This window comes from Pyrus communis, chromosome 14 (genome assembly GCF_963583255.1).
Source record: "Pyrus communis chromosome 14, drPyrComm1.1, whole genome shotgun sequence".
Classification (NCBI taxonomy): Eukaryota; Viridiplantae; Streptophyta; class Magnoliopsida; order Rosales; family Rosaceae; genus Pyrus; species Pyrus communis.
Window position 1 is genome coordinate 23,715,223 of NC_084816.1, and position 24,075 is coordinate 23,739,297.

Here is a 24,075-nt window from a genome sequence, read left to right on the forward strand (position 1 = left end):
GTGCAGAGTAAGTACTTCAATCCTATAAATACAGATGCAATGACAACGGGAAAAAGACCTCCAATTCAATACATAACTGCCCTATGCAAAACCTCTCAAACATCTTGAGATTTTTTATTTTCTTTTTCCCTGCCGACATATCTTCAGTTTGGATAAACAACACTATGAAAGCAACTGGCGAACATCTTCAGTTTGGATAAATACACTGTTGCCGTAGAATCAGCCGTTCCCGAAGCATCTTTAGTTTGGATAAACAGCACTGCGTCGAGGCTGACTGGTTATCTATCCAAGTCTCGGTCGAGAAGGATTTTCGAATCCTTATTGGCAGAGGTCATCTCATTAGCCTTCTAGGCCAAGTGAGGTGTTACCAGGTTACTACATTCGGCACCTTGAGAGCTGAATTTGATATTGAACTTCGCAGAACTAACAGCCTTGTCTTCAGGCTCGAGAATCCAAAGGCCGAGATTTGTTCCTTCCTCGGCTGCAATCGCAAGATCAAGAAGTCAGCAGCACACTCAACGCAACATCAACAAATTTTACTCCTCGGCCGACAAGTTGGCACGCCCCCATTCAACGGAATGATGTAGTTAGCTTATTAGTTACTCGGCCTGCGCGCCACGTAGACTTTGTAATTTTTAGGGTTAACATTTTGGCACGCCCAGTGGGACCCAGTGATAAAACTGCGAAGTTCATATGATATATCAAGATTCCAATCCGGCTCCACGTAGCCAATTGTACGAGCTCCTAGAGGAATTGAAAAAACACAATGAGGAACGAAAAAGATCTTTAGAAGTGGAAAAAATTCTTCGTGGCCATACAGAGATGCAAAAGTCATTCGCTTACATGTTGAGAATAAAAACTCCTGTTACCCTGCAAGAGCAGGGTAAATGAAGACAGGGCTCAATTTAATACCTGGCTAGATGGAAAATGTTTTCCGTACGTTTTCAACTACAAATCAATTCCATTTGAGGAATGGTTGGTTGAAAAGACCGGGGGGCAATTTTCCACTCCGGCTATAATCAGACATCGGCCTAAGAAAATTGTTAATTTGGCCGAAGAACAAAGGCCACCTATTTTTTCGATTGAGACTAAAAATATGGTCAGCCAAGAAGAAAAACCTAGGCCACCTATTTTTTCGGTCGAGGCTGAAAGTATGGTAAACCTAGAAGAAAATGTTCAAGTTTCTGAGCCAAAAATTGACTTAGAAAATAATTGATCAGAAAAGTGTTCCAATGACGAACAAGACCAATTCATGGTTTCAGTTGAACAAACCATGCCAATCGATATGGTATTTGGCGATAAAGCCGATATGGAGCAATCCCGTTCGGCTCAGTTGTTCGGGTTAAAAGCCGAAATTGGCGAAATTATTATGCATGGGGGCATAATAATTGTCCAACACATTCGGCGGTCAAAAATGAAAAATATTTCGCCGAGTCAAAAATATTTGGAGAAAATTCTTTATTCGGGCCTAGAGCAAAATCAATTTGAAAATTTTGTTATTACACGATCTCGACTTGGAATAAAGCATCGTTGGCCTCCTCCTTTTCATGGATCGGCCACTTTTATTCCTATACATTAGATTTCAATTTTTTATGTATTTTCTTATCCATCTGGTTGTTTAAGCCGATGCATAAGAAAATAGGGGGCAACGAGCACTGAGCCCTTGTAAAAAATTAAATTAAAAAAAAAAAAAGGTGACAAAAATATGCATGCCCGACAACATCATTCCAAGGCCAATGGGCCAAGTTTTGATTTTGTTTTTTGTGGCTTTGGATTTATATATATATATATGATGATGGTCTTCAGCCACTTTAAGACCTCGGCCAACGATGAAGTTCCTCGGCCCCGAAGCGTATATAGCTAATGTTCCTCGACCACTTTTATTAGTTATATATAATTAGTTATGTATATATAGGCAGGCTGAGCTCCAAGAACAATTTTTCTCGACCCTTCCAAATTTTTTCTCGACCTCGGCAGTCGAGAGCTATGATAGCTGTCTCATTTTCTGCTCTCCATTGCAGCTTCTCTGCCATCACAAATGGGCTGCTGAAAACAAGTGGTACCCATCAGTTTTCAACTAAACTGGGGTTTCTTCAAACAAGAGTCATCTGCTTCGCCGAGTCACTTCATTTTTCGACGATAGCGGGGGTTATTCGACTGTGATAATTTCCTTAACCATTCGGCTTGTGGGCCTAAGATCAAGGAAACTGGGGGGCAATGTTTGGACCTGATTTTACACTATCAGCCCGAGTAATCAAGTGTCGTTGAAGGACAGGATGGTTGAAATGATTTTCAATTATTATTGAGAAATAATATTGTGATTTTAATCATGATATTATCTCTTAATAATATATTAAATTATTTAAACCTCATAGTTATCTATATCCCAATTGATTTCAACGTTTGGAATATTGGGATATACGGCATCAGATAAATATAGCGCCAAATGGTATATGATTTTGGATGTGGCCACGTGAATGTGCTTGTTGGGATTTTATCCCATGTAACTTTGCATGCATAAGCGCCACCTGGATCGACATGGTGGAAATAAAGAAGGAAAACATTGATGTGAGGGCACGATTTCCTAGCTGAACTAGGAGATAGTCTGAGGGCATGGTTTCTTTTGAGGGATGCAAAGGATAAGAAAGGAAAAAACAAATGTTTTTGTTTTTTGAATAATGGTTAGAGTCAGATGATGATGACGGCTAAAGGATAGGCTCTCGCCTATCTTGAGAAGTCTTTGACTGAAGTTTTGGCTAAACAAGTTTGAGTTGAAATCAAATTCTACAAGTCCAGTCCGTGCAGAGTAAGTACTTCAATCCTATAAATACAGATGCAATGACAATGGGAAAAAAATCTTCAATTCAACACACAACTGCCCTGCGCAAAACCTCTCAAACATCTTGAGATTTTTTATTTTCTTTTTCCTGCCGACACATCTTTAGTTTGGATAAACAACATTGTGAAGGCAACCGGCAAACATCTTCAGTTTGGATAAACAGCACTGCGAGGCCGACTAGTTATCTAAGTACTTCAATCCTATAAATACAGATGCAATGACAATGGGAAAAAAATCTTCAATTCAACACACAACTGCCCTGCGCAAAACCTCTCAAACATCTTGAGATTTTTTATTTTCTTTTTCCTGCCGACACATCTTTAGTTTGGATAAACAACATTGTGAAGGCAACCGGCAAACATCTTCAGTTTGAATAAACAGCACTGCGAGGCCGACTAGTTATCTATCCAAGTCTCGGTCGAGAAGGATTTTCGAATCCTTATTGGCAGATGTCATCTCATTAGCCTTCTCGGCGAAGTAAGGTGTTACCAAGTTACTACATTCGGCACCCTGAGAGCCGAATTTGATATTGAACTTCGCATAACTAGCAGCCTTGTCTTCAGGCACGAGAATCCAAAGGCCGAGATTTGTTCCTTCCTCGGTTGCAATCGCAAGATCAAGAAGTCAGCAGCGCACTCAACACAACATCAACAAATTTTACTCCTCGGCCGAGCTCGGCCGACGAGTTGGCATGCCCCGCATTCAACCGAAGGACGTAGTTAGCTTATAAGTTACTCGACCTGCGCGCCACGTAAACTTTGTAATTTTTAGGGTCAACAACTTTATATTCAGATGTGGGCATAGTCGTATTGGTTAGAGCGGATTTGCTCTCCATATGCTCCTCCATCTCTCAATAGTTTAGTCTAGATTCAAGTTGAATATTTTCCTTTCAACAAATTTTATGTTAAGCACATCTTGGTAACAATTAATTACACATTCTCAAGTTCTTAACTCTAAACCCTTGTTATATAAATCGAGTTTCTCGGAAGTTTTACTTGTTTGGTGTTTTGTGAAATTACAGAAACGCAAACGCTCTTCAATCAATCCCTTAGACTGCTCAATTGAAGAAATTGGGTATGTTGCCTTTTTTCTCAAAGATTGTTTATTTTTTTCCGTATGTGTAGAAAATCTTAGAGGGCAAACCTTGGCACAATGAGAATGTTGCTCCTTTGTGATCGAAAGATCATGGGTTCGACTCATAGAAACAACCTCTTTTTGCAAAGTAGAATAAAACTGCATACGATAGACATTCCTTCCCAACCCTCGCAAAGCAGGTAGCCTTATTGGCATGAGGTCACCCTTTATGTGTAGAAAATCTTAATTTGCTGGGAAAAGATCAATTGATTTGCCAAGTTCGTTAATCTGCTTGAATTTGTGTTCCTGAATAAATAAGTTCTTACATCTTGAATCCTTATCCTGTTACACTTTCCAGATGAATCGTTGGATAACGGTAAATCATCATCCACGGTGGTTGCAATTTCGGGGTGGATTTGCTCGGAAACCCCCCTGGAGTGCGAGTCTAAGGATCTCAAAGGCCTACGAGGTGTAATTGCGGCTTAAAAGGTACGCAAATTATGGTGTTTCTTCAGTGCGAACGCCCTTACACATCGTCCAACTATTACATTGTTCTCTCGAGTGTAGAGATTTTTCAAGGTGCTCGAAATACGGAACAATACATCACATGTTATTATACAGTAAGAAGAAATTTTCTTTTTTAAATATCTTTCTAATTATATAATGACATGTGGTGTTCTGCTCCGTGTGGGAACAAACTGAAAAATCACACAATTTATTATTATTAGGAGGATTTTTTTAAGTGGTGATTTCGTTTATTTTGTTCTTATTCTTTTGTGAACTGGTAATTAACAATCTTGTTGATATCCTTTTTTTTTTTTTTTTTTTTTTTATCCAATTGTTGATATCTTCGTAGGTAGTACAAAAATTTATGGAACGAACTGGAAAGGGTTATTGGTTACAGAAGTCTGCTCTAATGTGCTACACAAATAAACAAGCCCCCTGGTATTTGGTGAGGATTTGAATTTGTGGGGTTAATTTTTGTGCTTGATTAAGTAAATATAACTTGCTTTTCGAATATATAACTTTTAACAAATATTTTCCGCATATCCCTTTTCTCTGCCTACGCACTTCTGTTTATTTATGTTCCTTGATTTTGTATATTAGGACGATGGAAGTTTTCGTGTGAATGTAAGAGGAGCACAAGATGCCTCGGGCCTTACATTTCCGGCTTCAAGTTCAGTATTTGAAGCAGCAAAAAGATGTTACGATTGCGCGTCAAAAGATGATCCCAAAGCCCTCAAGGTTTGTTTTCTGCAGTAATCTTTATATCTGAAAAAATCTTCCTTGCAGTTCAAGTAATATGTTTGCTGGTTTGTCTTTAGATCCTTGGAGTCGTGCGAACGGAACTGGTACTTCCCGTGGGTACTCATCTGAATGTCATTGGTGAGGTATGTAATATGCGGATACAGGCACCACGCGAAGGGCCATTTTGTCGCAGGAAAATCTTTGATGGAGCTTTTGTTGATTATACATTCTGTCTCTTGACGTTTTAAATTATCGTTCAGGCTGTCAGAGATAGCACCGGTAACATTGAGATTCAGGCACCGAGCGAAGGGCCATTTTATGTCTCTCGCAACACCACCGTTGGTTCCCTTGTTGAAAACGAGAGGACTGGGGCAAGTTTGTGTATAAAAACAATCCTTGAATGCATACAAGCATGTGTTTGCTAGTGTGTCTGTGCGTGCACGCACTGTGCGTCTGCTGTTGTGCATCTTCGTGTGTGCTTTCTCCAAATGCTAATTAACATAAATTGTCTTTGCCAGGATTATAAAATATTTATCTTTCGGTTTGATTGTGATTGGTCTCGCTTTTATTGGTGTTGAAGTTGCCGTATATGTCAAGAGGGAACTAAGGCGTCGTCAAGTATTGCGGAGAAGGTACAGACGAGATAAAGAAGAATCACAAAAAAGGTAAGTTTCGCCCCAAGTTGTCGCGTATATTCCAAAGTTGTCACAGATCATGAAAATATGTTTCCAGTGTTTCATTTGTCTGTTGATACCCATGAATGGACAGCGAAATTCTTACCCTGCTTGTGCAGGGATGTTGCTGCAGCTACTAAAAACTCTGGGGAAGATGATGAAGGTAGGTTTTGGAGTGTCCAACCGCCCCTAATACATTCGATGTTATTCGCGCAGTTTATGCATTGCTCGCAGTTGTACTAAAGGCTTCACTTTTCTTCTTCAAAATTTAAGCAAAAATGCCGTGGACGTATCAGATGGTACCGATTTATGTTTTTTTTGGGCATTCGATACACTGATACATAATCGAATTTGTGCAGGTGGTGAAGTAGACTTTCACCCCGTAAGATTTGGCTTCAGATGTTTTTAGCTGCTCCAGTTGATGAAGAAGTCTCCCAGATTGGGTCATATCTTGCATAAGGATACTGAAGGCCTAAAGGATTCTTAATCGTTCTGTCTTGAAACTTGTTTGCTTTAGAATACCTTTTGCTTTTGTGGGTGGAACAATGTTATTAACTTGTAACTCACGCATTAACGGTCAGAAATCATGTACATAATTACTAACCGTAACAGTTTTTGTATATGATGTTTCACTTCCGTGATGTTAACCATCCCTTTTCATCATCATTGTTGTTAAAAGGAAAATTTATGGTTTGTCAGAAACATAGTTTGGTACTTCAAATGTCATAATACAAGCAGTTGAAATTGTTTTTTTGAAGTATCCAACCATTTGTTATAACACATATATACTGGACCGTGTTCTATGCTCACTAAAAAACCTCTCGCTCTTAAGGGTTTTTATCCTTCCAATGTTTTATGCTCAGTTTTTCAGCTCAAGCAAAAGTATTGTGACCACAAACTTTTTTACCTATACATTTTTTATGTAGTTTAAAAAGGCTCCAAGAAGGAGCCGAGCATGCTCCAGTTAAACTCAAACTGTATTATAATGAGACTTACGAGGATAGGTAATGAGTTAAGATTAAAATAAATTATGATATGCATCATTATTATTTGACACATTATTATTTGACACGGGAACAAAAATTAGGCGACTAAAATTGATGGAAACGAGGCCGTGTTCGAGTTTTGGACCAAAAACCTAGTCTTGATGAAAATAGTGTCTGGACTCGAAATGGTTCGGCTTAAACCCAACTTGAACTTGTAAATCTATGATCCGGCAGCCATAGTTATTTAGTATTAAGGTTTAATGGTATTCATTTTCACTTGTAATTGAGAGGTCTTAGGTTCGATTCTCGTCAAATGCGAATTTGAACCACATTATTGCTAGCCTATTGTGAGGCTTAGCCCACTTCCCCACCTCTAGTGGCGGATCCATGATTTCAAGATCAGGGGGTCCCAAGATAAAAGTTCAAAAAAAAAAAAAAATATTAGACTAATTTGGTTCTATATCGCTATTTTTTATTGAATTTTGTTCATTGAATAAATCAAGATTAATCTCAAAGGTAATAAAACCAACAAATTTTCGTCCGCAACATAACACAATTAATGACTCAACAAAGATAAAATTTGTTAATGTAACATATATATTATTAATTGGGAGTTGAGACTAGAGTTTCGGATTTAAAAACTTACATGAAATTGGAAGAAATAAAATTAGGTAGCTAAAGGCAGTGGAACGTAAATGGTGGTGGGGGATAAGGTAACTTGGGTTTAAAGTTGGAAGGTTACGACAATTGGGGTTAGGAGTTTTTAAATATAATTTGGGGATACTGGAAAATATAGAGATTCTTGATCTCTGTAGAGAAAACAGAGATATTTTAGTTTTTAAATTTTTTCTAATGACTTACTCAAAAACGTTGTCGTTTTGGTTAGGTCATTTAAAACAAAAATTAAAAATCTCTTCTTCTTCTTCGTTATAAGCATTGTTGTCTACATATCCATAAAGGCAACAAGCCTCTCCACTGCACTTGCCCAAATTGTTGGAGGGTCTCGAAGGTCGATCACAAGTGTTTCTTCGGGTTTCCGAAAGGTCCCAAGACCCCCTGGGTCTCTAAATGGATCTGCCAATGCCCTCCTTAGTTTAGATAATATTGTTTTTTTTCGAAAAAACAAGAAAATATAGCAACACAAATCATCTTTTCACGCAACTATTGAAGAAAAAAACTTTTCAGTATGCTTGAAACACGGTCTAGTACATTGAATGTCATAATACAATTAATTAAAAAAATTACTTTTAACTAATTGTATTATTACACTTAATATGCTAGACTCTGCGCACTAAAATATCGTTTGAGGTTACAGATGCAGTAGTAACGACTTACATCTAAAGAGGACGCTCAATGTAGCGGTATCTCAACTGAATAATGTCGTCGGCACCAACTAAAATTAACTGACGTGGGACCGACCATTTACTCCTCTCTTTGCACGCAGTTCCTATCCCCAAACCGAAAACTCGTCACCCGCTCTCTCTCCCTCCCTCCCTCCACACACTCTTCTCCCTCCACTTCCCCCGCCCTTTCCAACACTCCTCGTATCCGATTCCCTCCCCCCCCCCCCCCCCCCCCAAAAAATCCCCCTTCCCAATTTCCTTCCTTTTCAACTTTCCTGGAAAACGAACAGAAAATTTCGACAACCTTTTCTCTGCGACTTCCTATTTTCCTAGAATCTCCCTCCTCTCTTTCCCCTTTCTCTCTGCCAAAATCCCTAATTTCAATTCGTTTCGATATCTTTCCATCAAATTCGCCTTAAAAGATCAGTCTTTCGTGTATGATTTCTGTCTGGGTCCGGTTTTTGAGCTCTGACGCCTCCGGTATTGGCGTAACAATGGCGGAGAGCAATAGCGCAAGGGTTTGGAATTAGGATATCGATCTTTGCGGCGGTTAAAAATGCTACCTTGGGGTGGATTGAGTTGTTGTCTGAGTGGAGTTGCTCTTTACCTTCTTGGCAGGAGCAGTGGCAGGTCAGTGTATGCTCCGTTTTTCGAAATCGAATCGGCTTTAATGATGATCAAATTACACATTTTTCAATCGTGAATCACCTTTTTTTTTTTGTTGGTAATTTGAAATTTGGTCTTTTGTGATTACACAGGGATGCAGAGATTCTTAAATCCACCACTCGAATTAATCAGTTGAAGGAATTGGGTATGCGCCTTTTTTCGAAAGCGAAAGATTAGTTTTTGCTTCAATTTTTTGTTTTGGTGCCTTGTTTGAATCAAATATATTTTCATGTGGTCCATCTTCTGGAAAAAGATTTACTTACTTTTATTTTTCGGGTGATGCTGTTAGTCTGCCTGGATTTGTTCCCTGAATTAGAGTTCTTGTGTTCCTTCACTTTTCAGCAAAATTGTTGGATTCCGAATGTGTATTGCCATTGGTAGTTGCGGTCTCAGGGAGAGTTAGCTCTGAAACCCCCATCAACTGTGAGTTCACTGGTCTAAGAGGCGTAGTTGTGGAGGAAACGGTACACAAATGTTATAACTCTAAAGAACATATTTTGATGCTTTCATTGGTGGTGTGGTGGTGTTTCGTTTTCTTACGTGTGATTGGTAATTAACTATGTTGTTGATCTTCTTCAGGCAGAACAGCATTTTCTGAAACACAATGATGCTGGCTCATGGATACAGGATTCTGCTGTGATGCTTTCAATGAGTAAAGAAGTCCCCTGGTACTTGGTGAGAATTTGTACTCTCTCTCTCTCTCTTTCCCTAGCTTTTCCTCTCCCTACATGTCCAGTCCCGTGCTTATTGAGTAAATATTTTTTTGGTTCACTTGGAGCTGAAAGTTGGCCAACTCCACTTCCTGGGATAAGGCTTTGTTGTTGTTGTTTGTTGGATTTGAAAGTTCACTAACTCGATATGATGGTGGTTCCTGGATTCTTTATATCAGGATGATGGAACTGGTCGCGTGTTTGTGGTGGGAGCTCGAGCTGCCACAGGATTTCTATTGCCGGTTGCAAGTGAGGTATTTGAAGAGTCAGGACGATCCCTCGTACGTGGGACATTAGATTATCTCCAAGGCCTCAAGGTTTGCTTAGTTTAGTAATTGTTGTATTGTATCTGGAAAACTTCAATAGTTTAACTAATACAATGGCTACTTTGTCTCAGATGCTTGGAGTCAAACGAATTGAGAGGGTACTTCCAACCGGTACTTCTATGAGTGTTGTTGGTGAGGTATGTCTAGTTTAATATGATACTGTATCCTGTTTATTACAAATACTCAAATAGACTAAAATCTAAAATATAGAAAGTAATATTCCGATAATATATACGTTATACAATTACTGGTTACACAAACGTGATTAGTTTAGTATGGTCTCAAAATGTACTTGAGTTGGATGATCCTTGTTCCAAAAATGATCCGTGTCCCATAGAAGAACTTGCATTCTTGTAAAACGGCCTGAAGCTGTAGTTTCATAATTAGCATTTAATTTTCAGGATGTTATTTGATTGGAATATTTGTGCATTGCAATGTTATGATGTACACACTCATTTGATGCTTTTTCTTATTGCTTGATATGTGTCAGGCTGTCAAAGATGACATTGGTACAATTCGGATTCAACGACCTCAGAAAGGGCCATTTTATGTCTCTCCCAAGACCATTGATCAGCTTATTGCAAACCTTGGAAAATGGGCAAGGTTGTTTATAACTTAATAGGAATGCCATAGTGTATATTAACATTTTGTGTGCATGTGTAGGTCCATGGGCTGGTGTTTTTGCACTCATGCACTGCTCATTTTCTTTAATGGTGTGTTTTTTCTGTTGTCTAATTAATATAGATGTCTTTTTTCAGGTGGTACAAATATGCATCCATGGGTTTGACTGTGTTTGGTGTTTATTTGGTTGCTAAGCATTCTATCCAATACATCATGGAGAGAAAGCGGCGTAGGGAATTGCAGAAAAGGTATGTAGCCAAGTTTGTCTGTTCATTTGGAACTTGCAAGTGAAAGTCGCTGCTTGTATGATTAATTAAAGAAAACAGAGCATGTTTTGATGTTGGCTTTATATATATATATATATATATATATATATTTTTTTTTTTTTTTTTCCGTTGTTTCTTCTGTCTATCTGAGACAAGTGGATAATGAAATTCATGTGCATGCAGGGTTCTTGCTGCAGCTGCTAAAAGATCTGGGGAAGATAGTGAAGGTATACTGCTGAGCGACCTCATTACAATATTATTTGCAATATGCGCTCGAAAATGTACTAAAAGGCTTTACGTTTTTCTCCCAGGTTCAAACGAAAAAGATGATAATGCATCAGATGGAAGCAAGAGAGACCGTATGATGCCAAATTTATGTGTGATATGCCTTGAGCAGGAGTACAATGCGGTTTTTGTCCCGTAAGAACTGCCTTTTCAGTGTATGATACATTAGCAGTCTAATTCATCGCCTTACGAATTTAGCACATCACTGATTCATTTATTTTATCAGGTGCGGTCATATGTGCTGTTGTACAACTTGCTCCTTACACCTGACCAGTTGCCCTCTCTGCCGGAGACGAATTGATCAGGCTGTGAAGACTTTCCGTCATTAAGGTTCTGCTTCAAATGTATTGAGCTGCAGTACTCGATGAAGAAGCACAAGTGCTATCCAGAGAAGCACTTCCAAATAAACGAAGACTTTGTTATCCGGTGCAAACCTGCCAATGCCCCTGTAAACTTTCGCTTATGAGTAAATTTGCAGTTTTTATATATTTTTCTTTCCGGAAATCTTAGTGGCATGGTGATTTCTATCCAATTACTGAACTTTCTCTTTGTATTGAAAATTGTAAATGATATAAGCGGTAGACATTCTTGTAAATTGATGTGATCCGTAAAAGTTATGGCCTTTTTCTCTTGTCAGGTTTCGGTCTGCCTTTTTATTTTTTTGGTTGGTAGTGTTTATTTTTTGGGTGGTGCTGTCCACTCTTTTCAACTTTCGATACATTCCTCTTAATATTTGGTATGAATTGAGGAGAATAATAATTAAAAAAAAAAAATAACAAGGAGGGTGTGGAAGGTAAAATCGGATGTGTGAATAGTATTACCGTATTTTTCTCTTATTTTTGGTGGAACAATTTTCATGCTCGAACTATGAGATGAGAATAAAAATTAACAAGGAGTGTCGGGAAACAAAATGATCCCCTTGTATCTATGTCTTTCAAATGTGATGAGAATAGAGATGTAGATACAAAAGGATATTGATAACTAAAAAGATTTGGATCGAAACTTTTAAATCCATGATCCAATTACGATTCAACTGGATAAGAAGTCTTTTGTTTGCTGCATCCTTGGAACTAAAAAATAGAGCTTGAACTCTCTTCGACTTCTTCTTTGTCTCCATTTCCAGCAAGTGCCCCATAAGCTATTAAGAGTGAGCTATATGTGTTTAATTCCGTGATCATTCAAAGGAGGAAGTCGATTTCAAGTATTTTTTTGAATTTTTTTCGTTAAATGTACATGTGCCAACAATGCGTCTTACTTATTTGCTTACTCAGACACTACAATAATAATGGATATAACTCCAAAAAAGACATGAAGTTGAAAAAATAAAAACAAATAAACAAATTCACAAATAATGGAAAACAAAAATGAAAATTGGAAAATCTTCTAACAAAGAAGATGGTTAAGAATTCAAATATGATTTCAAGGAGCTTATTTCTGCTCAGGTGATTTCCTCATTCGCCGATTTTTCAGCTAGAAAAGCTTTCAGTTATTCTTTGTGGACGGTGAAAATGGTGGTGGGCCGCATCTTGGCAGTCTATACCATTTCAGCAACCTCATGACCTTCTTGATGTTGGTAGCTTGAGCTGTAGGGTGGAGCGTTGGGTTTGGAGGTGATGGCTGCATCATGGCAATCTATACCATTTCAACAACCCTATGCTTCCATAACCTTCTATTGATTTTAGAGACATAGCAAGCCCTAGTTATTTAACAAAAATTTAATTGGAGCTTAATGGATGAGACATTTCCAATAAGTTGGGTACTTGGTTGGAATGTTTAAAAATGTTGTAACTAATTTGGAATGACACTAAAAGGTTAGGAGTTTTAGGTACTTAATCCTAAAAAAATATTATATCATTTTATAATATTATACTTGTGTGTAATATTAATTTAAATTTTTATGAACTTATAATGTACACACTGTTTTCTTAGGATACAACATGAAAATTTCTAATCATACTCAGTACTACGGTCTGGTGATATTCTTCTTCGCTTAAAAGTGAGAGGTCTTAGGTTTGAATCTCGTGGATGGCGAATTCGATATCAAATTCGGTTGCCCATTGTGTGGCATAGCTGAACTCCCCTTCCCCCTAGTGTAAAAATATCGATGCACTAAAAAAATTATAATAAATTAAGAAGTTACCAATGATATTTCAATCGTTTTTAGGTTTTAAATTAAAATCGATAATTTAGTCTACTCATCCACCCTTTTAGTGTATATAATATCGTTTGTTAAAAAATTAGAATCAATAATAATTTGATTTAAATTCGAATCTGATGCTTATCGGATAGATCAACAAGTCAAATTGAGGACCAGTTGTGAGGGAAGCCGAATTAGGCGTACGCCTAGGCCCCCATTTTTAAAAAATATATATTTAAATTTTTACAATTTAAATTTAATAAAAATATTCAAAATAAAATCATAGGCTATAATATAATTTTCCACATAATTTTTTCTTTTTCTGTTTTTTTTTTTCTTTTCACTCACCCCATATAAATATACTTAGTTCTAGAGCTAAGAATCTTGAGAGAAACTTTACCAAATAAAATAAATTGGGCAATGGAATTGTTGAAATATACGAGACAAATGGATGGTTGTTTCCCAAATGCATGGGTTGCTTATAAAATTTTGTTAACCATACCAGTTACAGTTGCATTTATATAAAGAAGTTTTTCTAAAGTTAAAGTTGATTAAATCTTGTCTCCGATCAACTATGTCACCAGAAAGATTGAATGGGTTAACTATTTTATCAATTGAAAAGGAATTGGTTGAAAAATTAGATTATGTAAGTTTAATTAGTACATTTGCAACGTGTAATATTCAATTAATGTTTGTCTTTCTTCTTTGATCTTAATTTTTAATCATATTTGAGGTAGAAATAGATTTTTTCATGTATTTAGGGAATTCTTTTTTTTATACATATCAATGTACAAAGGGTCGGAGGTCAGAGAACTCTAGGACCTCACTTTGAAGACTCGTCTAGGGCTCCCAAATTCTTAGGGCCGGCCTTGGTCAAATCCAATGCTTATCGATTATGGATACAAATCCGATCCTTCTACAAGTCTAGTTGACTGCTAGTCTTCATTGGCATCACTTAACCACCAATTAGACCAAACCCACTGCTGAGCTAAATGCTATTTTTTAGGTTTTATTCTGCCCGCCCCCACCCCCCCCCCCCCCCCCAAAAAAAAAAACCCAACACATGCTAAATGTGTGGGCTAAAAGCCAAACAAAAGTCAAATTCCCCAAAGGATTTAACACAGAAAATGGTGTGGGCACCACCAGCAAGACCCCACCCACATGGGCATGTCTTCCAGGATTTATTGAATCCAACGACTGAGATCGAATATAATCAAATCTAACAGTAAAAAAAAGATCTAACGGCCCAAATTCAAATCACATGCTTATCGATTATTTAAAAAAAAAAAGCATTTAGAGCATAAACGTAAAACTTTCCTAGAAGTTAGATGACATAAGCATGCTGACCCTATGGGAAAAGGATAAGAAAAAGGAAGTAGTTTTTCCTTCCTTTGTAGAACTTGATTCTTACATCTAGATGGAATACAAACGGAACGAATATAACCCTACAATCCTAGCCTTTCATTCCATGTTATCCCCACATAACACGTCAAATGTGAAGTGAAAGTTCGTTCACATAAACGAAACTACAAACTTTACAAGTCCTTCTCAATAAATTACTTATTCCTGAAGAATTCGTAAATTTTGTTTCAACAATTGGTGTTAAGTTCATTCGTGATCTGCTTTGTCATCACTCACGGCTCACGAGGTAGAAAAATGTATGATTCCTGTAGTTACAAAGGGTTAGTTTCTTTATTGATCATATTTTGACACTCAAATAGAATCCAATCCCGTATATATGCTCTCATATATACGCTGATGTTCGTGTTTCCGGATGTCACATTTCCTTCTCATAGTCTAATAATTTTTTGGTGACCCCATCACATCACTACGTCGATGTTACAAATTCAATTTGGTTGAACACATAAACCACTGACACGGTCCATAAAGTATCATTCATGTTGCCCACCATATCATAACATGTAGGATAGTCACGCGGTGTGACGAATTTCTCCGGAATCTCAAACTAAGTTGTCAAAAGTTGTCGTGGGAACCAGATATAAATTTATACATTAGTCGCTTGCTATATGCATATGCTTTGTTATAGTGGTACTTTTTAGATTCCAATTTCCTCATAATATAGGGTGCCTAAAGTAAAAAAGTTGCCAAAAAGACTCCCCTCTTTGCAAAGGTCGGAGAGGAGAGACGTTTATCGTACGCAGTCTTACTTTTGCTTTGTAAAGAGACTGTTTTCATGACTCGAACCTGTGACCTTTCGATCATAAATAAGCAAATTTTTCGTTATGCCAAGACTCGATCCCTTAAAAAAGGAGTACCTAAAGTGATTGAGAATATGATCCCAAAATTTGACGAAGTACTTTTCTCTTTAGATAAGAAACGACGGAGCAATAGGGTAAAGATGTCTGAAAAATGACTAGCTATCTGGGATTCTTACCCCAACCATGACTCCTTTATAGAATGTATATAAATACCCCCTTCTATGTTCTTTAGAAAATCACTCTCAGTTTTCACAACTTGATCACATATTCATATTACTTGATGGAAAAGAATGGAAATAATTCTGCTGCATCAGATTCAAAGGGAGTGTGTGAGAAACTCTTCAGCGCCATCACAGTTTCTCCTGCATATCGAGCAATTCGCCGAGCCGTGCCTTTTCCACAAGAACCTAAAGCTGCCTCCCATGCTAGTAGCAGCGATGCTCCACAACCACAACCCAAGAAGTCAGCTGAATCAGCACCGGTAGTGATTCAGATTCCAATCACGTCTGAAAAAAAGAACTCTCAAGTTAAGGAGGGCAAGCATGAAACACAGAACTCTCAAGTTGGGAATATTGAAGATCAAGGAGGATTGGATATTAACGACAGAGTTTCGAAGTATATTCGTGATATGAAGAAGAAGTTCAAATCGACGCCATCGAATATTGGTAGTTGAAAGAATGCTTCTTTTAAGCGCGAGTAGGGGATTAATCTGTTGTTTAAACGTTTGGTTTGATGGGTTTTTCTGATTGAAATACTAATGGGGTGGTCGCGGTGGTGGTGTTGGGAAGTACGTCGTGATTTCCCAATTCTGTGTGTGCATGCTGCATGCATTACTTTAAGGATTTTGCTAAATTCACGACCTAAGCACGAGTGATGTTAGCATTTTTCTTAATTTTAATGCCTAATAAACTTACTTTGTTTAAGTTGTCCTCTCTCTCTGCTCTCTTTATCCATCTTTAAATCTGATTACATATTTAATGCTTGAGTTGGTGTTGTTTGCCATTGAATAAGATTGCAATAAGTTGCCGTCTGATTACTCCGCACGTTTGCTTTGGCTAGCAATATGAATTGTAGTTAGCAACCGATGACGAAGCTTGTAACTCAAATAATTATAAGTATTTACTCGCTAATATTGCACCCGAGTCCTGCATTAGATTCTTCCCCTCCCAATATTATTTGTATATGAGAGAAGAAAAAAAGGGTAGAATTTTAGAGGGAAAAAGTCTAACAAGAATCCAAAACCATATAAAAACACCAAGTAAAACTAGAAAAAATGAGAAAAACTTGTGCAGAGATGCCCCAATCATGTCGACTGTAGGGCACCTCTCACAAAAGTGAGATTTTTTTCTTCATTGTATTCAGAACATGACCTGATACACTAAGTATCATAATATAAGTAGGGAGGATGTTTTTTTTTTTTTTAAATGTCTATCTACTTGTACTATGATACTTAGTGTACCGGTCATGTTCTTAATACACTAACAAATCTCTCCAACAAAAGCATATAACTCTCATGTATTTTTTTGCTTGTTAATCACTTGGTTTTAATTAGTGATTATTCTGTTTATTTTTCTTTTTCTTTTGACTTATACCCAGATGGTCACTGCCACTTTTACAAAGAATGATTCCTGTGTCATCCACTATGATTCAAGCAAACTATGTTACCAAGACCACAACATAAACGTATCTTACTTTTCCCATTTTTATTTCTTTATTTATTCTTTCAAAGCAACTTACAATTGGATTGAATTTTTTTGTTTGTTTTTTATTTGCACATTTACATTTGCATTTATTTGTATTAGTCACTAATTTTAGTTAGCAACAATACTAGGAGGTGGAATCCAACCTCTAAGCGTTGGGATGAATGCTCTTAAAACAATTGGAATGCAGCTGTATTATTCGCCTAAGTTTATAAATGAGAATTCTACTTGAATTTCTAAACCAACATGTAATATTCCAAACCCAAATCTCTAAATCCAATTTGGGAATTGGGATTTGCCAAAAGAAATCTATTGAATAGATCCTACCCTGGGACGGGGAACAAGGACGGCGCAGTAGGACCTAAAAAAGAGGATGGCGCGTGCTTTGGATCTAATTGAGTCTAATACTACACTTTTTAGATAGTTATAGTATCATTTATATTATCTCTTTAATAGAGATAAAATTCGTTAACACATACAAATAATGATAAAATTATATGTTAAGAGTAATATTTTTGCTTTTAAATTTACAGAACATATGTTTGAAAACGAGTAACAAGTAAAATACAAACTCGCAAAACTTTAACTAAAAAGAAAGATCCCGTGCATGTTTGACACACATCTTGGATCGAGTTTTTCAAACTCGAAAACGATTTTAGAATTTTTATCAAGAAATTGGATTTTGCTAAGGCCCTGGGCACTTGAGCTTTCAATTCTAAATGGTTTTTGAGTTTAAAAACTGGATCCAAGATGGATCGGAAACAGGCCCGGTCGAATTTGGTACCTTTCTCAAAAAGCGTTTTTCATTTTGAGAAACGGACTGGAAACGTTTTCCGCGGTTGAAAACACGTAACGCATTTTCAGAAACAGCCGTTTCCGTTTCGAAGAATTTTCAGAAACCGTTTTTTCTGCTTCTGATCGACGCGAGCCATCTGCTAGCTGCTCCCTCAGCTCTCAGCTAGTTCTCTCTCATCTGTCTTCTCCTCTGCTACCTGGGTCATCCTCCTCCAAGGTAATTTTATTCTACTTTTTTGTGATTTTCTCAGCGATTGTCTGCTGGGTTTTAATTTGTGCTCTGAAATTCGTGAAATTTATTGTGGTTTCGTAATGGGTTTGCTGAAATTTCTTCGTTCGTATGGAAAATCTGTGCATAAATTTCTTCATTCGTAATGGGTATCCTGTTTTCTGAGATGAATTCTCTGTTTTTAGGTGTATAAAACGCAATGCTTTTTAGTTGCTTACAATGTGTTTGTGAAAATTCCTCTTAGACATAAAGCCTAGAGGCCAATTTTACTTTTGGGACGACTAAAACACCCCGACAACTTATACAAAAATACTTCAAGAGCTCAATTGGGTTCGAAACTTATTGAGTTTGAAGTGTTTTTCTCCGAAGTGAATATGTTATCGAGGGTCTACTTGTGAATTTTTTAGTGAATAGTGAGCAAAATGCTGTCGATTTACTGACCGAAGATAATGCTTTTGGCTCTGATTTGATCCGTTTGACTCTCTTGTAGCCCATTTTTTGACATGATTATACTGTGAATCAACATTTTCATGTGTGATACTGAACTATTTTTGGTGAAAATATGGTTTAATAGTTTCATTACTTAGTGAGATTCTCATTTACTAAGGAATATGGTTCATAGATTTAGTGCAATTCTCTGGAGTTTACTACTTTTCGGATTCCTTGCAGGGTCGTCTAGAGTAAATAGACTATCATATTACATACTCGTTTGGGGAAGCCAATTTTCTGACCGTAAAACTAAGTTGCATTTATGTGTGCTTATCGTTAGCCAAAGATTGTTGCCGGTTGTGCATTCAACATATATAGATTCTGTGGTCTGTGTGTAATGAATGAGACTTTAAATTGCCTACGGATTCAGTGGTTGATTAAAGTTACTGATTGTGTTATTTAGAGGCATGTTCGTATTTTATATTTGGGGACTTTTTGTTTGTAAATACTCTGTTCTCTTTGACATTTGAGATTTGGTTATTTGTATTTGTTGTAGGATGAGCTCAAACCAAGATGAAGATGTCGCCAGTTGGCCAGTGACGGTCGAGAAACATTTTATTCACTTGTTGCATGAAGAGAGGAAAAAAAGGCTGAAAGGCTCAACTGTGGATAAGAATGCATGGGATGCAATAGAAGATGAGTTTTTTATCAAATTTGGCAAACGATACACACGTGAAAAATTGAAGGCAAAGTACAATCGCTTGCGCAAGATATACCGTGAGTTTGCAAAGCTTGTGGCTCATACGGGGATGTGTTGGGACCCTGAGACCGACAAGGTACATGCATCTGAAGAAGTTTGGGAGTCCTACCTTAAGGTATGTATGATTTTGTGAAATTTTACAACTGAACTGTTTTGCAGTCTTGTAATATGCTATGCAGCTCTAACTCATGTGCTAAACATGCAGAAAAACAAGTTTGCTAGTCGCTTTCGTAGAAAGGGATGCCCGGAGTATCAAGTGCTCAGAGAGATCTTCAGCCACATACCTTCTACTGGACAAATGCATTCTGGATCCACTGCATCTCCTCCAAACTCTGATGTCGAGAGAGGCTTAGAGTCCGAGTTTCCCAGCTCCGGGGCACGCACTAGCCCTGATACTGAAGGCGGCATAGATACTAAAAATAAAGGAGACGAAGGTACTAGCAAGACCCAAAAGCGCCGTCCTTTAAGTCCCCCAGGTTATTGCCGCACAAGAAAGGAATCAAAGACATCGAAGGCGGCCAAGCTAGGTGATGGAGTGGATGTATGCGCAGTATCTCCAGATGCCGAAACTGAATCTTCGTTACCAAAGGTTGAATGCAGAAAGAAGAACGATTTTTCATCCTCTTTTAGAGAATTGGCCTCGATTGAAGATTGTATGGAAATACTCGAGGCTATGGAGGATTTGGATGACGCTGCCTATGTTAGAGCTTGTGAGAGGTTTACGAGTTCGGATTGGAGGAGGATGTTCATGAAGATGTCTGATGCAAGGAAAAGAATGTGGCTGTATAGCCTAAAGTAAGTTTTTGGTAATGATATAGAATTTTCTTTAGGACAAGTGCTATAAGAAGTGCTAATTTTTATACTTTCCACTTTTGTTTTAACTTTATGAGTGGCAATTTCTCTCTTCCGGTCATGTTTCAACATATTTTATGTAACTTCACATTTAATGACGGCAATGTGATTTTTTTGGACGGAAAATTTAGAAAGAATGTGTAAACATGATGGTATGAGAATTGGCTATTTATAATTGTTCAAGAAGAAAATCGATGAATATGAAAATTTATGCAGAAAAGAAAAGAAATACTATAAAACAACATATTGGCCCGAGGACGTTTCCGAAAGCAATTTGCAAATAAGGGTCCAAACATACCAATATTTAAGTTAATTTTTCTCTAGCATCACTAAATACACACTCACCTCTCTCCTCCACTCCTCTTCTGCAACTTTTTATTAGAACCAAAATGTGATAGTACAATTTTTTGAGAACCAAAATGTAATTGTACAATTTTTTGAGAACCAAAATGTAATTGTATAGAGAGCGAGTGGCTAATGTGCAATTTTGGATGAATCGATTCGGCTCCGTGTTGAAAAGTACAATTTTTTGAGAACCAAAATGTAATTATACAGAGAGTTGGTGTGGCTAATGTGCAATTTTGTATGAATCGACTCAGCTCCGCGTCGAAACGCTTGCATTCTCGTACACAGAGTTGGTGTGTCTATTTCCCACACCATCAGATCCGCCGGGAACCGCCGACGCCGAGTCAGTCTGAAATTCCCCAGGTGGGTAAGCTCTCTCTCTCTCTCTCGTGTTAAAGCTTTAATCTTTGAAACTGAAACTATCAAACCTGCAACAATGGCGACCAATGCACCACTCACTCTCCCTCTCGGATGCTCTGATCTCCGCCTTATATACCCGATATCGATGGCCACCGTTTATTTTCATCAGATTCCCCCAACCCACTTTTCGAATTTCAGCCCCAACAACTCACCACAACCCTTCTAGTTATCTCTCTCTCTCTAAACTTCTTGTGAGGATACGATTACATTTGGGTTTGGTTTGATTTTAAAATATACTTTTAACGTTTTAGACTTTGAGATAATTAATTTTATGTATGGTTGAACTTGATCGGAAGACTGGTGCAAAACCGATTGTGAGGATACGATTACATTTGGGTTTGGTTTGATTTTAAATTATACTTTTAACGTTTTAGACTTTGAGATAATTAATTTTATGTATGGTTGAACTTGATCGGAAGACTGGTGCAAAACCGAGCGCAGTATCGTTCTAGGATCATACAGCCGATACAGCCGATCCCATCAGCGAGATAAAGCTTGGTTGTTGTTGTTGTATGGTTGAACTTGATCAATCAAACTACTTGCAATTAGATTTTGTGTTGTGATATATTTTGTGTTTCATGGACTTTAGCAGTCCTAATTGAACTAGTTATGAAGTTTTAGACTTTGTGCTTTTTAATCTCAACTGAACAACTTGTGTGTAGATTGTGTGTTGTGATATTCTTATGAGGCTTATGTACCTCTTCTGCATTAGTTTCCCACCCTTTGGCAGTCCCGTAGAACTTATGCCATGTCCTGAATATCATGTGTTTTCGAGACCGATGAATCATTCGTGTTGCACCATTGCGGTGGACTGCGAATTTTCGAAATGTATTGTTCTTTTTGCTTCCTTTCTTTTCCTTGTAATGCCATCGCCAGCTCAACCTCCACAGCTAAAATAGGAATTAGTATAGTAATTGTTTTAGATTGTAGTCGATGTTTGCGACAGCGTCTTGTTTTTTGCGTTAGACTTTCTGAATTTCAAACTGAGTTTTGTTACTAATCCAGTATATATGCATCTCTTGTTCCTGTGAGCATGTATATAGGTGTTTATCTGCATGGATGTTTTATGTTTACTTCATAGGCCGCACCGGAGCAGTAACTACATGTTTTTAGGTTTTTCTTAGCTAACTGATCATAAGCATGTGTTCAACAGTCCTCATGAAATATTCTCAGCACAAATGGGCTTTGCAGTAAATAGCACACTCGTGAAGTTCCTAGTGTTTTCTTGTTGTATAAGGGAAATTTCATATTTGTGCAGTCTTTGGTAAAACAGAATAATCACGTTAGCCGGGCCCTAAGCACTTCATACTTCACCCGTTCCTACCAGGACTGAGCCGACAACCACTGCCTACCATCCGACAGACGACTAAAGTAAGTTTTGTTGTCCTCCTAATTTTTTGTTTTTGCTCTGTTTGTCAATTTAATTTTTCCTAATTTAACAGCTCAGGTTTTGAAAGCCTCATTGAAGTCTCAATTGGTTTTTGCATCAAACCTCGAAGTCTATTTGGAGAAGCTCAATCTGATTTTTGGTTGGAACAAATGGGGCTTCTCAGCATTATTCGAAAGATTAAAAGGAAGGAAAAAGAAATACGTATACTCATGGTTGGGCTTGACAATTCCGGCAAGACAACCATTGTGCTGAGAATTAATGGAGAGGACACCAGTGTTGTCAGTCCCACACTCGGCTTCAACATCAAGACCATCATTTACCAAAAGTATACCCTCAATATATGGGATGTCGGGGGCCAGAAAACAATAAGATCGTACTGGAGAAACTATTTCGAGCAAACTGATGGTCTGGTATGGGTAGTTGACAGTTCAGATCTTAGAAGGTTAGAAGACTGCAAAGCGGAACTCGACAATCTTTTGAAGGAGGAGAGGCTTTCTGGATCATCCTTGTTGATACTAGCAAATAAGCAGGACATAAAAGGTGCCCTTACTCCGGAAGAAATTGCCAAGGTTTTGAACTTGGAGGCTATGGATAAAACTCGGCACTGGCAAATTGTCGGCTGCAGTGCATTCACCGGTGAGGGACTGCTTGAGGGATTCGATTGGTTGGTCCAAGACATTGCCTCTCGGATCTATGTTCTTGATTAGTGCCAATTTTATGTCACTGGAAGGTAATGGGGATCACAATCCATGGATTGGCAGAATATGTTTCTTCAATTTGTTTTAGCAACGGAAGAACCCAAACGGAATCTTGAAGTGATCGGAAAGCAACAGCAAGACCGCGCTGTAATGAATGTCGCGAGACAAGCTATGTTTACATTTATATTATGTTGTCGACGTATTGGCCTGTTTGTGATTGTTTCTCACTAAGAGTTTTTATGAGACAATGTGTGTTTTAGTCAATGAGACGATGCTGTGTAGTAGTTCAAACGAGTGATTAGCATCATATTAACTTATTAACCGTTTAACGCTTGAGCGATATCTTAATTTATATAGTTTGGCAATGTGGAGATGAAAAATACGTCAATATGACCAAGCCGACCAACTGGACATTCCAACAACCCTAAAAGGTCGCATGGGTAAGCTCTTATGGGCTTTAACAATGATTTACGAGAACATAATTGGATTTTTCTATTTGGCCCACTCTGTTTGTTGCTTCAGTAGTGGACCCCATCTGTCATTTAGTGCACGAAGCTTCTATAGTCTTCTAAATGCGTAGAGATTTTTTTAATCTGTCGGAAATATGGATTGATGCACCATATATAATTATACAAGCGGTGACATATTTGTAATTTTTTTTCTCTACTTGTATATTTACATGTGATGTAGATCTGTGTTCTAAATACATTGACAAATCTCTTCCAAACGCGAGAGCGGAGGTCCAGTTGGGCCCGTCTAACTTTATGGACTGATGGTTACTATGAAATGGAGCTGCCATTCTTTGGTTCACTAGAGAAATTACAAGTGGTTTCTGCACACTCGTTTCATCTTTTGTACATCTTATTTGATATTAGTGTCACATTGCATGCGACTGATGAATATATCTTTTATAATAATGTATTATGAATAAAATGTGTCATTTATGCGATGAATTGTCCTTTTGGTTAGGACATTATTTCTTCTATTCAACTCAATTTATCTCGAGTTCAAACTCTCTGATAACTTCGAGTAATAACATCGCCAATAATAATAATATAAACCA

The 24,075-nt window shown here is 37.6% G+C and overlaps 3 protein-coding genes across 6 annotated transcripts; all 3 read left to right on the forward strand.

Moving 5' to 3' along the window:
- Window positions 1–8,405: 8,405 nt before the first annotated feature.
- On the forward strand, window positions 8,406–11,674 carry LOC137715789 (E3 ubiquitin-protein ligase SP1-like). Its single transcript, XM_068455137.1, has 11 exons — window positions 8,406–8,794; window positions 8,923–8,975; window positions 9,173–9,294; window positions 9,410–9,505; window positions 9,720–9,857; window positions 9,938–10,003; window positions 10,357–10,469; window positions 10,625–10,735; window positions 10,937–10,980; window positions 11,065–11,173; window positions 11,265–11,674. Exons 1-11 carry the CDS (start codon window positions 8,721–8,723, stop codon window positions 11,365–11,367), a joined length of 1,029 nt encoding a protein of 342 aa, XP_068311238.1. The 5' UTR covers window positions 8,406–8,720; the 3' UTR covers window positions 11,368–11,674.
- Window positions 11,675–17,715: 6,041 nt separating this feature from the next.
- Window positions 17,716–20,212, forward strand: LOC137716423 (L10-interacting MYB domain-containing protein-like). The gene is made up of 3 exons (XM_068455879.1): window positions 17,716–18,106; window positions 19,104–19,422; window positions 19,513–20,212. Exons 2-3 carry the CDS (start codon window positions 19,105–19,107, stop codon window positions 20,104–20,106), a joined length of 912 nt encoding a protein of 303 aa, XP_068311980.1. The 5' UTR covers window positions 17,716–18,106; window position 19,104; the 3' UTR covers window positions 20,107–20,212.
- A 513-nt stretch (window positions 20,213–20,725) lies between these two features.
- Window positions 20,726–23,345, forward strand: LOC137716006 (ADP-ribosylation factor-like protein 2). 4 transcript variants are annotated; one of them, XM_068455395.1, is made up of 3 exons: window positions 20,726–20,871; window positions 22,183–22,295; window positions 22,372–23,345. In XM_068455395.1, the coding sequence occupies exon 3, from the start codon at window positions 22,464–22,466 to the stop codon at window positions 23,019–23,021; it is 558 nt and encodes a 185-aa protein (XP_068311496.1). In that variant the 5' UTR covers window positions 20,726–20,871; window positions 22,183–22,295; window positions 22,372–22,463; the 3' UTR covers window positions 23,022–23,345. The 4 variants fall into 4 exon arrangements, with proteins under 4 accessions (XP_068311496.1, XP_068311494.1, XP_068311495.1 ...); XM_068455393.1 differs by having other exon boundaries at window positions 20,727–20,871; window positions 22,367–23,345; XM_068455394.1 differs by having other exon boundaries at window positions 20,727–20,867; window positions 22,367–23,345.
- The last annotated feature ends 730 nt before the right edge of the window (window positions 23,346–24,075 follow it).

What these genes read in the sequence shown, in the direction of transcription:
- LOC137716423 (XM_068455879.1), top strand. Translation starts at nt 19,105, where the DNA reads ATGAGCTCAAACCAAGATGAAGATGTCGCCAGTTGGCCAGTGACGGTC. An exon ending in TTTGGGAGTCCTACCTTAAG is followed by an intron (nt 19,423 to 19,512) that starts GTATGTATGATT and finishes CTAAACATGCAG; the next exon opens with AAAAACAAGTTTGCTAGTCG.
- LOC137715789 (XM_068455137.1), top strand. Translation starts at nt 8,721, where the DNA reads ATGCTACCTTGGGGTGGATTGAGTTGTTGTCTGAGTGGAGTTGCTCTT. An exon ending in CTTGGCAGGAGCAGTGGCAG is followed by an intron (nt 8,795 to 8,922) that starts GTCAGTGTATGC and finishes GTGATTACACAG; the next exon opens with GGATGCAGAGATTCTTAAAT. An exon ending in CGTAGGGAATTGCAGAAAAG is followed by an intron (nt 10,736 to 10,936) that starts GTATGTAGCCAA and finishes ATGTGCATGCAG; the next exon opens with GGTTCTTGCTGCAGCTGCTA.
- LOC137716006 (XM_068455395.1), top strand. Translation starts at nt 22,464, where the DNA reads ATGGGGCTTCTCAGCATTATTCGAAAGATTAAAAGGAAGGAAAAAGAA.